Raw genomic sequence first — 14,275 nt, 5'->3', positions numbered from 1 at the left:
TACTCCGCCACTGACAGAAAGGGATTTGATTTTTTGTTGTTCCAAATTGAAGAAATGGAGCATTTATTTCCGAGAAAGATGACTAATCTTCCATTCGAAATGGTGACAAGAATTTACTTTTTTCTCCACTCCCACGCCTTCTAATAACCTTTTAAAAAATATTTATCGGTATTTTGATCATTTGTCCATTCAAATTTTCGCCCAAGGAGTGATTTTCACGCGACATCGATGGACTTTTCTTTTGCTATTTGGGTATCGATCGTTTTTTTCCCTCACACAGTCTGGCAAACATCAAGAAAGCCCTTTGGGGTACTTACGACAATTTTCTCTTATCCATTTCTGCGCTATTTGCAGCACTATTACTCAAAAAAAACAGTCACTACTCTCAGCAAAAGTCTCTATAATCACTTTTCACGCACTTTACGATTAATGGAGGGTGATTTTAGTGTGAAAAATCTCCATTTAATTTGCCGTTTTTTCTTCACAAACACGAGCCCCTTTTGCCAATTACAAACGTCACCGCACCGCGGCGCTAGTTGATACGTCAGAGTTTTTGTTTTTGCCCATTTTGTCAAACTCCTGACAAAGTGGGCAAATTGTGTTGTTGGCTCAATCTCACGACAAGGTGCAAGTCTTTACGGATTTTCTCTCAATTTTACAGCATGACGCAACGATTTTCAGAAAAATTAACACACAGGAAATAATCATAGTGTTTTCTAAGCAATTGCCAGTAGTGTCAGATTGTTGGTATTGTGGAAAATATGGGCAGAAACATCCTCAAGAGTAGCCTGCAAAATGCCTCCTTCAGCATTGTCTTTCAGGTGAGAATTCACAATTATTCCCATGTAATTGCATATTTCTCCGCATCTACAGGTGTTAATTAGTTGCATCCTTCCACTATGAAGAGATTCAGTTATATTTAGCGTGAAAATGAACGTCTGGTTGTCAGCTGTAATGTGAAAAACTAAAAACAATGGAAAGCCTCTTTGAGCTTATAGGGGCTGTGATTTTCATTGCAAATGCCGGAAACCCTTCTAGGCAGCTCTAGCTCCTCTAGCTAAATTAGCCAAAAAGCAGTAATGAATGTATCTCTAAAATTATTTAATACATTTTGAATCTAGAAGGCTCCTTAAAAGTATTTGAAAATTGAATTTCCACATTAACGCATTGAAATCATAAATCTGGCTATCTCAAAATCCTCTTCGGACCAGAGGCATAAAAGCAATAATTCAACACTAAAGATTCTAATTCCCTAGCTCTATCTCTGTGGCTTAAAACAGGTCAGAAGAAAATCTTTTTTAACCAGAATTTTTACAATTTAGAGGAGAAGAAGGGGTAAGGTATACATAGGCAGTCAAAATCCCGAATGTTTAAAATCCTGAAAGAGATAAAATTAATATGGAGGATAATGTGTAGAATCATTTCCCAAGACAGAAAATTTCGCGTTGTCTCCAGCAAGCCCGGGTGCAATCGTGAGAGTAACTATGACACTTTTAAAAATTCGGGATTTTGTCGTTCGAGATTTTGGCTTTTGGGATTTTGGCTTTCGGGATTTTGACTTTAAGGATTTTGACCGGGTATCTCTGGAATATAGGCATTGTGGAGATGGAATAGGGTAAGTGTGCCAAATTTCGGCATAGTTGCATGCAAGCGTCAAAGTCTCGAGTTAGAAATGTTGATTTTTTTTATTCTTCTTAAAAAGTGTTCCTTGGAACCTTCTAAAAAGTTTATAGTCTTTATTTACTCTTTAATCATTCTTAATACATTTTAAAATGAATAAAAATATAGCCATAACTGTGGTGCCCTATTTCGGCCACCTTCATTCTCATAGTTCCTTGCCTTTCCAGAATTTTTCCAATATCTTTTTCACGTCATCTCGTTTGTCAAAGCTACATTTTTTGTTATTCTTTTGCATTGTATAATATCATAGAGTACGTAAAATCTAAAAGTTCATGGAAATTCGAGGAACAAAAAAGGTGGCCGAAATTGCAAGCTGGCCGGAATTTGGCACACTTACCCTATCCGAGAGAACAGTTCCTATTAATCATCCAAGAACAAAACTCTTGGGTGGTCTGGTTTTCAGATATTCCAAAAGTGTTTTCTAGACGTGAAAGATTGAGATGAGAAGTTAATACATGTTGTATTTGAATTCCTTCACTGAGAAAAATCCGAAAAAGTTAAAATAACATTCCGGAAATGTTTATTTTACCCTGCAGTATTGATCCGAAATCGGTGTAAATATTACCCTTTTTAGGTGTATTAGGGGTTAAAGGTACCCTTTTTCATGTTAATTTTACCCATAAAAAAGTGTAAAATTAACATTAAAAAATGATATATTTTTACACCTAAAAAGTGTTAAAGCTATGTGGAAAAAAAGTTAATCGCACCCCAGTTTTTTTCTCAGTGTTAATTCAACTCAAGGGGAAGGTAGTGTTCTATTAAATTTACTATTTTGATCCGTTTGACCACATGTCCAACAATCCGATTGACCACACGTCCAAGACAAATGGGTCTTCCCATTGTTCCACAATTTATATTTGAGACCCTCTTCTAAAAGAAAGTCAGTAAAACGGTCTTCAGACTAGAGCTTTAGCCCAGTTCCTATAGGTCGCAGAATCCTAAATGGCAACCAACAACCAATTTTATTGCTTTTTCAAAATCTAATAGGTCATTCGTTCTTAATAATCCAATCCTAAGCTAAATTTTCCAATATATCTTGACTGATGATAAGAAATTATAGCAGTTAAGCCGTATTTCTAAGCCTTTCGAAATCCTATAACTCCATGGCTGTATTTCTCAATCTCTCTCGGTGAGCATACCCTATTCCTCTTAAAAAAAAGTTTAGGAATTCAGACTGTGTCAGGTTATCTAGCCCTAAAAATTGGACAAATCATTAATTTGAATCCCTAATTTGACGGGAAATGTCCATTTCGTAATTGCTGAGTGAAAAACAATCTTTTTCAATTTTCAATTTCCGCATGTATATTTCATAAGTTTAAACCAAAAAAAATGGAGAATGCTGAGAACTAGGAACATTTTCAAGGGTTTAAAAAACATAAATGTTTTGGGACGAAATATTAATTTTAGCACTCTGTTAAAGATATTAAAAATTATTTTTTCAAAGACTATTCAGGTTCAATTAGAAGAGAATTTAATACTAAAGAGAATTAACCTTTTTCGTTTAATTCGGTCAATAAGTTTTCTCTTAATCTTTCTCGCCAATTCGAAGGAATTATCAAAATGAGAAATGGAGGAAACACCGTTCGACATTTTGAATCTTGGCCCGAGCCCTTGCAAATCTGCTCTACTCTCCTTTGCTTTCGTCTCTTATATCTTCGAAAATACTTTGCATTGACTTCTGAAATTTCTATAACATGTTTTTAAATACCTTAATATCTTTTTTTTTAACCAAGTAATTCAGGCTAGCAATATATTCGGTATTTAGGCTTTTAAGATTTTGAGCGGAACCCGAGTTTTTGTTCTTGAAGATACGTTTCCATTCACGTTTCCATAGGTTTTCACGGAGAGAGCAGTATATATAATCCCTCAATTTTGAGTTATATACAGTAGACTCTCTCAAATTCGGGCATATGGGACCGAAATGTCAGCCGAATTCCACAGAAATTCGGGCGACAAACTTTATGAAATGCAACGTTTTTTTTATTTATGTGCGTATAGATATTGAGTTTCCACACTTATATATATCGTAAATTGCATGAAAATCCCTCAATAATGCGAAATCACATTAAAACTAAGAAAAACCATGCCAAATTTGAGCATATTTGATTCATTTGATAATCATAATCAAACTTGAAAAATGTCTACAAACTTTTTTCAAATGTAATCGCTGCCCGAATTAAAAAGTAGCCCGATATTAAAAGAGCCGAATTTGCGAGAGTCTACTGTATATATTGACTCCTTACCCCCCAAGGGGTCGTATTTTGGTAGAATTTTGGAAATCTGAAGTTACGAGGTTTTTGGCGTCACGCTGTTTGTCCGTCTGTCCGTCCGGCTGTCACCAGCTCTAGAGGCCAAATAGTTAGAGATAGCGATTTGGGACCTAAGAGGGACCCCCCCCCCATAAGTCGACCCAAGGATCGTTAACATGCCCCTCATTTTCCCCCACCCCTCCCCTTCCCCTCCAAAATCATGTTTTTTTTAGGATTGCTCGAAAACGCGTCGTGCGATTTTTTTTCATTCAACGGTTTTTCAAGGTCAAAGTTTAAAAGACACTAGAGAGCGCATTTTTAACAGAATGGTATTGTATTTGCACTCGTTGGAAAGGTCTTGGAATTTCCTATAAAATTGAACCGGTTCTAATCGGTTCTGAACCGGTAATGATCCGCTTCATAGCTAATAACTAATTTTTAACTGAAAATCAATTCTATTATTTTTAAAACTATTTTGGGGATCTTTTGAGCGATTAATCAGTTCAAATCGTTTGAAAACCGGTAAATGATAAGAAAATTTATTTATTTATTTATTCACTCTCCAAAAATATCTACAATGTACAGTATTGCGTCCAAAATACTTTTGAGATTTAAGGTACAGCATCTAAATCTCGAGTTCGAGCACTTCGCAAAGCCTCCTGAGACGCTTTGCCACCCCTTTTTTACTTTCTTTGCTTTTCTCATCCTTACTGGACATTTTTTACCATTTATCTACAGTAGACTCTCGCTAATTCGGTTCTTTTAAGATCGGGCTAGGGTCGGAGGAACGTCTGTTCAACAGGGAACCCCTATTGACACTTTTGTCAAAGTGTTGAAATTTATTTAAAAATATAAGTAATATAACGTTTTTTTCTGTAATATGCCTTTTACTATAAACAGAGATGTTCAAATTTCGTATCCCAAATGGTACAGAGTAAGGTGTCAATAGGTGCTGACACGAGTTCTTAAAGTATCAATAGACGTTCCTTTCACCCTACTTTTTAATTCGGGCAGCAGTTAAATTTGAAAAAAAGTTTGTTGACATTTTTCAAGTTTGATTATGATTATCAAATGAAGCAAATATGCGAAATATGCTCAAATTTGCCATGGTTTGTCTTAGTTCTGATGTGATATTGCATTATTAAGGGGTTTTCATGATATTTATAATAAATATGAGTATGTAAAATTAATATGTGGATACAGATGAACAAAAAATCGTTGCATTTCAAAAAATTGTCGCCCGAATTTCTCTCTAATTCGGGTGACATTTTGGTCCCAAATGCCCAAATGCAAATTTGAGAGAGTCTACTGTACTTCTTTTTATATCCTGATAATATAAGCTCGATCGGAGATGATTGTTGATTTAACCACAGCTTCAGTAGCTGCAGTAGCTGTGATCGTGAGAGGATCATCGCCAAAACTGACCTGTCTCAGAGTGAAATGGACGTTAAAAATAGAATCACAACAATAATGGGACTTCTGTGCATGCTGCTTTTCAGATTCTCTGCCGATGCGTTACTTTTGCCATCAATGCGTACATCGTGAGATCTGTGGGTCGGGATGTTCTTGGCATCATGAATGTGAGGCTGCTACTGCTGGAGAGTACGTTGCTGTTTCTATCACGCGAAGCCACTAGCCGGGCAGCTCTGAGTGCAACGAGCCTGAAGAAAAGCTCGTGCTCTTGGCCACAGCTGATCAATCAAATGTGGCTCACGTATGTGGAGGAAATTGATAGTGAAATTGACTGGGAGACTAATTGTCTGTGGTTTCTTTTGGCAGGGTTCCCATTTGTGCATTCCTCTGCTTCCCCTTCCTCTACATTTGGCTCAATGTACTCTCATCGGTTGACCCTCAGCTCCAGGATCAATACACCTTTGGCTGCTATGCCATTGCGGTATCCTGCGTGATTGAGATGTGTGCAGAGGCTCCGGTATTTCTGGGCCAAGTGTTTTGCTTCGTGAGGCTCAAGGTTATCCTCGACACTCTTCACATTTGTGAGTCTTCTTATTTTTTTTTTTTTTGCATTCCCTGAAGAACATCTAGCTCATAGAATTCCCTATATCTCCTACAGTTGTTAGATCTGTGGTATTTATCGCTATTGTTACGTCCAACAAATCCATCGCTATTTATGCTTTTGGAATAGCACAACTCTCAAGTGCACTCACCATCATCCTCGGACATTACATCTTCTTCCATGTCTACACAAAAAAATTGACAATCTTCCGTGAGCGTCTGAAAAAGGAGGAGGACAAGGGTGCTCTTCTTAACAAGATGGGCTCGCATTTTGATCACATGGACGATTTTCCCTTCACTTCAGTGGGCCAAATGTTACCCAGAATTCTGTCGGAAGAAAAAATTCTCAATTCAGATCTTCAAGTTCTCATTCTCAGCTTCGTGAAGCAGGGAGTGTTGAAGCAGATCCTCACTGAGGGTGAGAAGTATGTGATGTCAGTGAGTCCAGTGCTGTCTTTCAGTGAACAAGCCACATACGACGTGGTGAACAATATGGGCAGCCTGGCTGCTCGATTCATCTTCAGGCCCATCGAGGACAGCAGTTACTTCTACTTTACACAAACTATCGCTAGAGATGTGATGCTGAAGGAGCAGGAGCCGGAAAAAGTGTCTGAGGCCAGCAAAGTATTAGCCAATGTCTGCAAAGTTGTCATGTCCATTGGACTTGTGGGATTTGTCTTCGGCCAAAGCTACTCAGGAACTATTCTCCTGCTCTACGGTGGACGAGATTTTGTGGCTGGAGGACTTCCGGAATTGCTCTTAAGGTGGCATAGCCTAGCCATTATTCTGCTAGCGGTCAATGGCATCACTGAAGGCTACATGTTTGCCACGAATACCAGCAAAGAAATTGATGGGTAAGTGATTTATTCTTCTAAAATTTTTCCATGTTGATCATAAAGACTTCAATTTGATCAGCTCAATATCGAGATAAGAAATTTGTTAAAATTTCAAATCTTGCATTTCTAAACTTCTTCCGGAACTTTTAAACTTCTTCCAGAATTTTTCCAAATTACTAACTACATGTTTATTGCGTTTCTAAACAGGCTTTTCCACCTGCCCATGTAAATCCTTTCTTTACCTGAACCAAAAAACTTTCACTACTCAGTAGCGTACCTAAGGGGGTTCGGGAGGGGCGGCCCGTCCAGGGCGTGAGCCTCCAGAGGCGCCGATGTTCCTTTTCTTTAGACAACTGAACCCTGACGCTTTATTTTTGCCATGTTGAAATAAAAAAGATTTTAGTAAAATAGACTCCGAGTCTTTCTGGAGAGCCCCTCTAGTTCTTACAATGCCTTTTGTCCTTATAATCTATTGCGTTAACACTTTTATTTTCCTCGGAGACTTTCTAGGGGGCGCCTCTCTAGTTCAATGCATTTTGCCCTTATCTATCAAAATTTCGCGTTGAAGTAAACAAAAAGCATTTTTAATTCCCTCACTTTTTGGGGCGTCCAACTGTTCTAAAGGCTTTCTTGGCGCCCATAAAGGTCTCAAAATACATTTTGCCCTTATATTTTTGCATGATTTCATGTTTAAGTAAAAAGGAACACTTTAAATTCCTTCAGGTGCTTTTTGGGGTCACCTAATTTCTTGCAGAGCTTTCTTAGCGCTCCTCTTGCTCCTAAAACGCATTTTGTCCTTATTATTCTTTCAAGATTTCGAGTTGAAATTAAAAAAAAAATGCTTTAAAATATTAAATTAAAATTGTGCTGAAAGCTCAATCATAAGATGGTTCAGATTGTGCATGAAACTTGTGCTTCTCAGGTATTGTGCATAAAATCTGCATAGCTGAAACATAAAACGATTTATATTGTGCTAAAAACGCGCACAGCTGTTAAACATAAAACGATTAAGATTAAGAAAACTGTTAAAAATTTAGATTCAATGAGCCATGCAGGACTTATGCTCAATTTTAACCATTTTATTCTTGAGCTGTGCGCGGCTGTACCGGTTTTGACGATTACCTTCTGTTTTATGAAGTCCAACCGCTGTGCATGTTTTCAGCACAATCTTAACCATTTCATGCATAAGCTGTGCATGTTTTCAAAATACCATTCTTCAAAATTTTGTTTTTTTAACTGTTTAGCAACATTGAGCACTACATTTCTTGCAAAAGGAGAGCTTCCACTTTTGCATTTAACTTTTAATAAAAACATCTAAAATTTCACTGCATTTTCAAAATTAAATGAAATCTGTTAAACTCAAAATTAAAAGTTAAATTTTTCAAAGAATAGGGCACTCAATGTTAGTGATAAACAGTAAAAAAAATCAAAATTTTTAAGAGTGAAGTTTTTCAAAAAAACTATTTTCACATTTTTTATACTATATCAACCGCTTAGAATAAGCAGTGATTAGTGATTAAGTCAGGGGTGCCCAAGATTGTCAAAGCCGAATATTCGGGCATCTTCGTGAAGTCAAAGTTGGTTGTCAAAGTGTAACATACACTGTTAGAAAATATGTGGTAAAAATGTGTGAGGGCTTTGAGGGGTATACCCATACAAATTTGAGATACCCCTTTCTGAATTAAAATTTGCATTATGAGAATTCTTTTATATATATATATATATATATATATATATATATATATATATATATATATATATAATATTCTTTTCTTTAATTCGACATTAATTATTATGTAGATTTTTTATTTTATTTAACTTTAATTTACATAAAACAATCAATATATTAAAAACATTTAAAATAAAAAATCATACTCAATATAATCTTAATATATAGTGCGTATCATTACTAAAAGGTCATTTTTCAGGTCTCAAAATTTTCTGTATTCTTTTTATTTATCTTTTTTCTGCATAATACTTTGAATTGAATTCATTTACAAATTATAGTAATTTTTGGACATTGCAACGTCTTCCTCAAATTTCAATTAAAGAAATTGTGATTTTTATGGTTTTCCAGTACATTATTACTTAAGGCCACTTCTGAATACTCACATTTTTTATTATGTATTTTTTAATTATTATTTTTCCACAAAAAATTGCAGATTTTAACTTCAAAACGTAAAATCAAACAAGAATTCCCCAAATATTTTCAATTGGCCTGAGGTTAAGAGTGGAAGAGTTGAGGTGGCCACGCCAAGACTTTAATATTCTGAGCTCGGATCCAATCCTGAATTATCCTGCTGGAATACGAAGTCATGGTGCCAGTCTACTGGAATCTCTGAGAACCTTTGCTCTCTCTGGAAGCAAACCATCTCTGAGAACCTTAATGCCGGCGTTTCGGATAATGCCCGGATCCATATAAGAGTAGAACTTTGAAATGAAATGTAGTGACAAACTACTACATTATGATTCGGCTTAAGTTTTTGAGACAGCGGAAAGTGAAAGACTTTTTATTCATTCCAAAGTCTTCGATTGACTTTTATTCAATGAATTAACAATACATAATACATATGCAATTCTCTTAATTGGTAATTGCTGTCTTTTACTTCTAACTTACACATAACTACTTAGCACCATTTTGCCATATATTTTTCTCATTTATTAGAATACATTCTTCTATTACAGTCAACAAATTTTGGTTTTAAAAAAATACCAAAACGATAAAGATACCAAAGTGCTTAAAAACACGTCCAGCTCAATCATAAAACGTTAAATGCGCTCAAAAATACGCTCATCTCCATCATAAAACGGTAAATGCGCTGCAAATCACGCACAGTGCAATCATAAAACGGTAAATGCGTTTACAATCACGCACAGAGCAATCATAAAACGGTGATTACGCTTAAAATAACGCACAGTTCAATCATAGAACGGTGAATACGCTTAAAATCACGCACGGCCCAATCTTAAAACGGTGAATGCGCTTAAAATCACGCACATAGCAATCATAAAACGGTAAATGAGCTTAAAATCACGCACAGTTCAATCATAAAACGGCGAATGCGCTTAAAATTACGCACAGCTCAATCATAAAACGGTGAATGCGCCAAAAATCACGCACAGTTCAATCATAAAACGGTAAATGCGCTTAAAATCTCGCACAGATCAATCATAAAACGGTAAATGCGCTTAAAATCACGCACAGTTCAATCATAAAACAGTAAATGCGTTTAAAATCTCGCAAAGAGCAATCATAAAACGATGATTGCGCTTAAAATCACGCACAGAGCAATCATAAAACGGCAAATGCGCTTAAAATCTCGCACAGAGCATTCATAAAACGGCGAAAGCGCTTAAAATTACGCACAGTTCAATCTTAAAACGGCGAATGCGCTTAAAATTACGCACAGAGCACTCATAAAACGGTGAATGCGCATAAAATCACGCACAGCACAATCATAAAACGGTGAATGCGCATAAAATCTCGCACAGAGCAATCATAAAAGAGTGAATGCGCTTAAAATCTCACACAGAGCAATCATAGAACTGTGAATACACTTAAAATCACGCACAGAGCAATCATAAAATGGTGAATGCGCTTAAAATCTCGCAAAGAGCAATCTTAAAACGGTAATTACGCTTAAAATCACGCACAGCTCACTCATAAAACGGTTTATTCGCTTAAAATCACGCAAAGAGCAATCATAGAACGGTGAATACGCTTAAAATCACGCACAGAGCAATCATAAAATGGTGAATGCGCTTCAAATTACGCACAGAGCAATCATAAAACGGTAAATGCGCTTAAAATCACGCACAGCACAATCATAAAACGATGAATGCGCTTAAAATCACGCACAGAGCAATCATAGAACGGTGAATGAGCTTAAAATCACGCACAGTTCAATCATAAAACGGTAAATGCGCTTAAAGTCACGCACAGAGCAATCATAAAACGGTGAATGCGCTAAAAATCACGCACAGTTCAATCATAAAACGGTAAATGCGCTTAAAATCACGCACAGAGCAATCATAAAACGTTTAAGAGTTTAAGAGTGCGTGATTTTAAGCGCATTCACCGTTTTATGATTGCTCTGTGCGAGATTTTAAGCGCATTTACCGTTTTATGATTGAACTGTGCGTGATTTTAAGCGCATTCACCGTTTTATGATTGTTCTGTGCGTAGATTTTAAGCGCATTCATCGTTTTATGATTGTGCTGTGCGTGATTTTAAGCGCATTTACCGTTTTATGATTGCTCTGTGCGTGATTTTAAGCGCATTTACCGTTTTATGATTGCTCTGTGCGTGATTTTAAGCGCATTCACCGTTCTATGATTGCTCTGTGCGTGATTTTAAGCGCATTCACCGTTTTATGAGTGCTCTGTGCGTGATTTTAAGCGCATTCACCGTTTTATGATTGAACTGTGCGTGATTTTAAGCGCATTCACCGTTTTATGATTGCTCTGTGCGAGATTTTAAGCGCATTTACCGTTTTATGATTGAACTGTGCGTGATTTTAAGCGCATTCACCGTTTTATGATTGTTCTGTGCGTAATTTTAAGCGCATTCGCCGTTTTATGATTGAACTGTGCGTGATTTTAAGCGCATTTACCGTTTTATAATTGCTCTGTGCGTGATTTTAATCGCAATCACCGTTTTATGGTTGCTCTGTGCGTGATTTTAAGCGCATTCACCGTTCTATGATTGCTCTGTGCGTGATTTTAAGCGCATTCACCGTTTTAAGATTGGGCCGTGCGTGATTTTAAGCGCATTCACCGTTTTATGATTGCTCTGTGCGAGATTTTAAGCGCATTTACCGTTTTATGATTAAGTTCTGCGTGATTTTAAGCGCAATGTCAATCGTTTTATTGAGCTGTTTATGTTTATAAGAACAATTTGATGCATTTTATGATTGAGTTGTGCTTTTTTGTAAGCGCAATTTTAACCGTTTTATTATTGAGCTTTGCGTAATTTAAGCACATTCTTAACTATTTGGTGCTTCAACTGTGCGTATTTCAGCACAGTCATAACCATTTATGCTTGAGCTGTGAGTGTTTCTAATATAATTTGAATTATTTTGTGCTTGATATGTGCGTGTTTTGTGCATAATTTTAACTCTTTTATGCTTAGGTAGTGCAAAATATTTGCCCGATTTAAATAGTTTTTTTTATAGTGTCTACCCACTACATGCAATTTTCTTCAAAATTTGCTTTTTAAAAAAAAAAATCTGACGTTTCTGCCTACAAGGATAGGAGAAATTTTCTTTATAAATAGATTTTTTAAAAGAAATTTCTACTAGTGTGTAGAGGCCATCAGAGAAATGAGTATTTAGTACACAATCTAAATTAGTTTATGCTTATGTAAAGTGTGTAGATGAAAATATTTTCCATTTGAAAAATGCCTCTCAAATATGAAGTAATTTTTACAATATTTATTCTGCAATATTATCAAATTGACTGATAAAAATTCCATTGCAGTTTTTTCTGTGTTTTCTCATACAGTTCTTATTTAATAGGTAAAAGTTCATTCGAATCATTTTTATTTTCATGTAATTGGATTTCGGTGAAATGAAGACAAAATTAAGACAATCAGACACTGTTGATATGAAATTAATATTAAACTCATTGTAGATATATGAACACTTCTCTAAAATACTTTGAATTAGCTTAGAATCTTATTTTTTAATATTCAAAAACTGTGTCTGTTTTGGTGAGATTCGTCGAAAATTTGGCGAGATCTCAAAAATCATTTGACTTTTCGTGAATTTGGAGTGTGGGAATGGCTTAGTCTGGAAAGCAGATCCCAATTCACCGTTTTGATGCTGTCTTGGATCATAAAAATATAATAATAATGAGCACTACCGTGTTACAATACCACTCTATTGTGCATCTTTTCTCGTTCGGCCCATAACTTTTAGCAATACATGGTACAAAATTCATTAGTTTTCGTTGAGAGAGATATACATTGACAGTTTCTCTTGATTTCAGCAGCTCATTATGCATGATTCCCCGTTGGTCCCACCACACGCTAAGCATCTTCTTCTTTCCTTAGCGACGTGGAAGTGATGTCAATTTTGATGCTTCGTCAGATAAAAGTTACGATATTTTGTGTTTGGAATTCTCGAAACATATCCATTTCTCCTTATTTGTGCCATTTCGATTTTTAAGTTGTGTCTATCATTCAGTAAACTCACGCGACATCCATTTTCCTTCGTTTTGCTCCCTCTAATGTGCATAAACGTTTAAAAATATCTTTCTGTTTCACATTTATTGCCTTTGAATGATATTCTTATCATTTTCATCCAGTAACGCTTCGAGATCAGCACCATCAATTGTTTTTGGTCTTTTGGTCCTTGGAGTTAAAATCACCATTTCTGAAGCATTTCAACTAATTTTCACGAGTGGTTTTTGATGTTTTTTTTTCTTAAATCAAAGGGGCAAATTAGCACTTCCCACAAATGCTCTTTTTGACACAAAACTATACATCTTGTTTGTTTGTGATTGGATATTGTTAAGAGGTGACTGATCTCTAAAATAAATACAACATGAGACTCGTATGCCGACTATATGTATCGCCGACACCATTTATATGTGAAAGCTACGAACTTAGTGGAAGATCTAGTAAAATTAATCTACAAACTGAATTACGGAAACTGTCCAACACATTACTCGTTTGACACACAAAAGTTTTAGTTTCACCATTTTTATGCTCCTGTATTCTCCACATAAAAAATAAAAATCTTATTTCAATAATAAATTAATTAACATAACCCATTTGACAGAAAAAGTCATATTTCGGCCATTCCTATTCTTTAACACTAAACCTACCGACCATTTTTGGTTGCATTTCCTAGTGCGCCTGGTCACATAAAATACCGCGGTAGAGTGGGATATTCCACAAATTTTTTCTTGGAAAATAGGAAAAACTTAAAATTTAAACAGTGAAAAATATATTACATGCATATTTTATGAAATTCATAAAGTTTGATAGCGACATTGTACCGTTTAAACATGCGTTAATTTTAAAAAGCTTTTAAACCAGTCAATTTGACCGGTTTTGGCAGGTTTAGTGGTAATATTGCTAATTCGAAAAATAAAAGTCTTATTGGGTCGATTTATTTACTCTTACATTTAATACTTCACGGATAAGTCATATTTGAGCCTTTTATTTAATTCAAAAATTCTTATTTAGCAGATTAGAACACATTTATTATAAAAATCTAATTTCTCCAATCATAGAAAAGCATCAGACAATGTGAAATACAACATTACTTATTGAATAGCAATTTTTCACAATGTACATAAATATATATGTATATATATATATACATATATATATATATGTGTGTGTATAGATGGAAAAACTAAAAAAAAAGGACACGGCTCTCGAAATGACTCACCCCTTCTTCAAAATGCGCGAGTCAACCACACACACTTACACATGCGCATGCCCATGCGCCTACTTTGGCGCCATTTTTCCCTGTCACATTTAGCACT

At 35.6% G+C, this 14,275-nt stretch overlaps 2 protein-coding genes across 2 annotated transcripts in view; both read left to right on the top strand.

Moving 5' to 3' along the window:
• Positions 1-14,275, top strand: part of LOC129809611 (zinc finger protein rotund-like) — a 61,906-nt gene that overhangs the window by 44,320 nt on the left and 3,311 nt on the right. The window lies entirely within an intron of this gene.
• On the top strand, positions 196-6,894 carry LOC129809612 (protein RFT1 homolog). Its single transcript, XM_055859571.1, has 4 exons — positions 196-821; positions 5,429-5,643; positions 5,709-5,923; positions 6,001-6,894. The coding sequence occupies exons 1-4, from the start codon at positions 762-764 to the stop codon at positions 6,798-6,800; spliced, it is 1,290 nt and encodes a 429-aa protein (XP_055715546.1). The 5' UTR covers positions 196-761; the 3' UTR covers positions 6,801-6,894.

The sequence above is a fragment of the Phlebotomus papatasi genome, chromosome 1, assembly GCF_024763615.1.
Source record: "Phlebotomus papatasi isolate M1 chromosome 1, Ppap_2.1, whole genome shotgun sequence".
In the NCBI taxonomy this organism is placed as follows: Eukaryota; Metazoa; Arthropoda; class Insecta; order Diptera; family Psychodidae; genus Phlebotomus; species Phlebotomus papatasi.
This window is presented reverse-complemented; position numbering and strand designations above follow the sequence as displayed.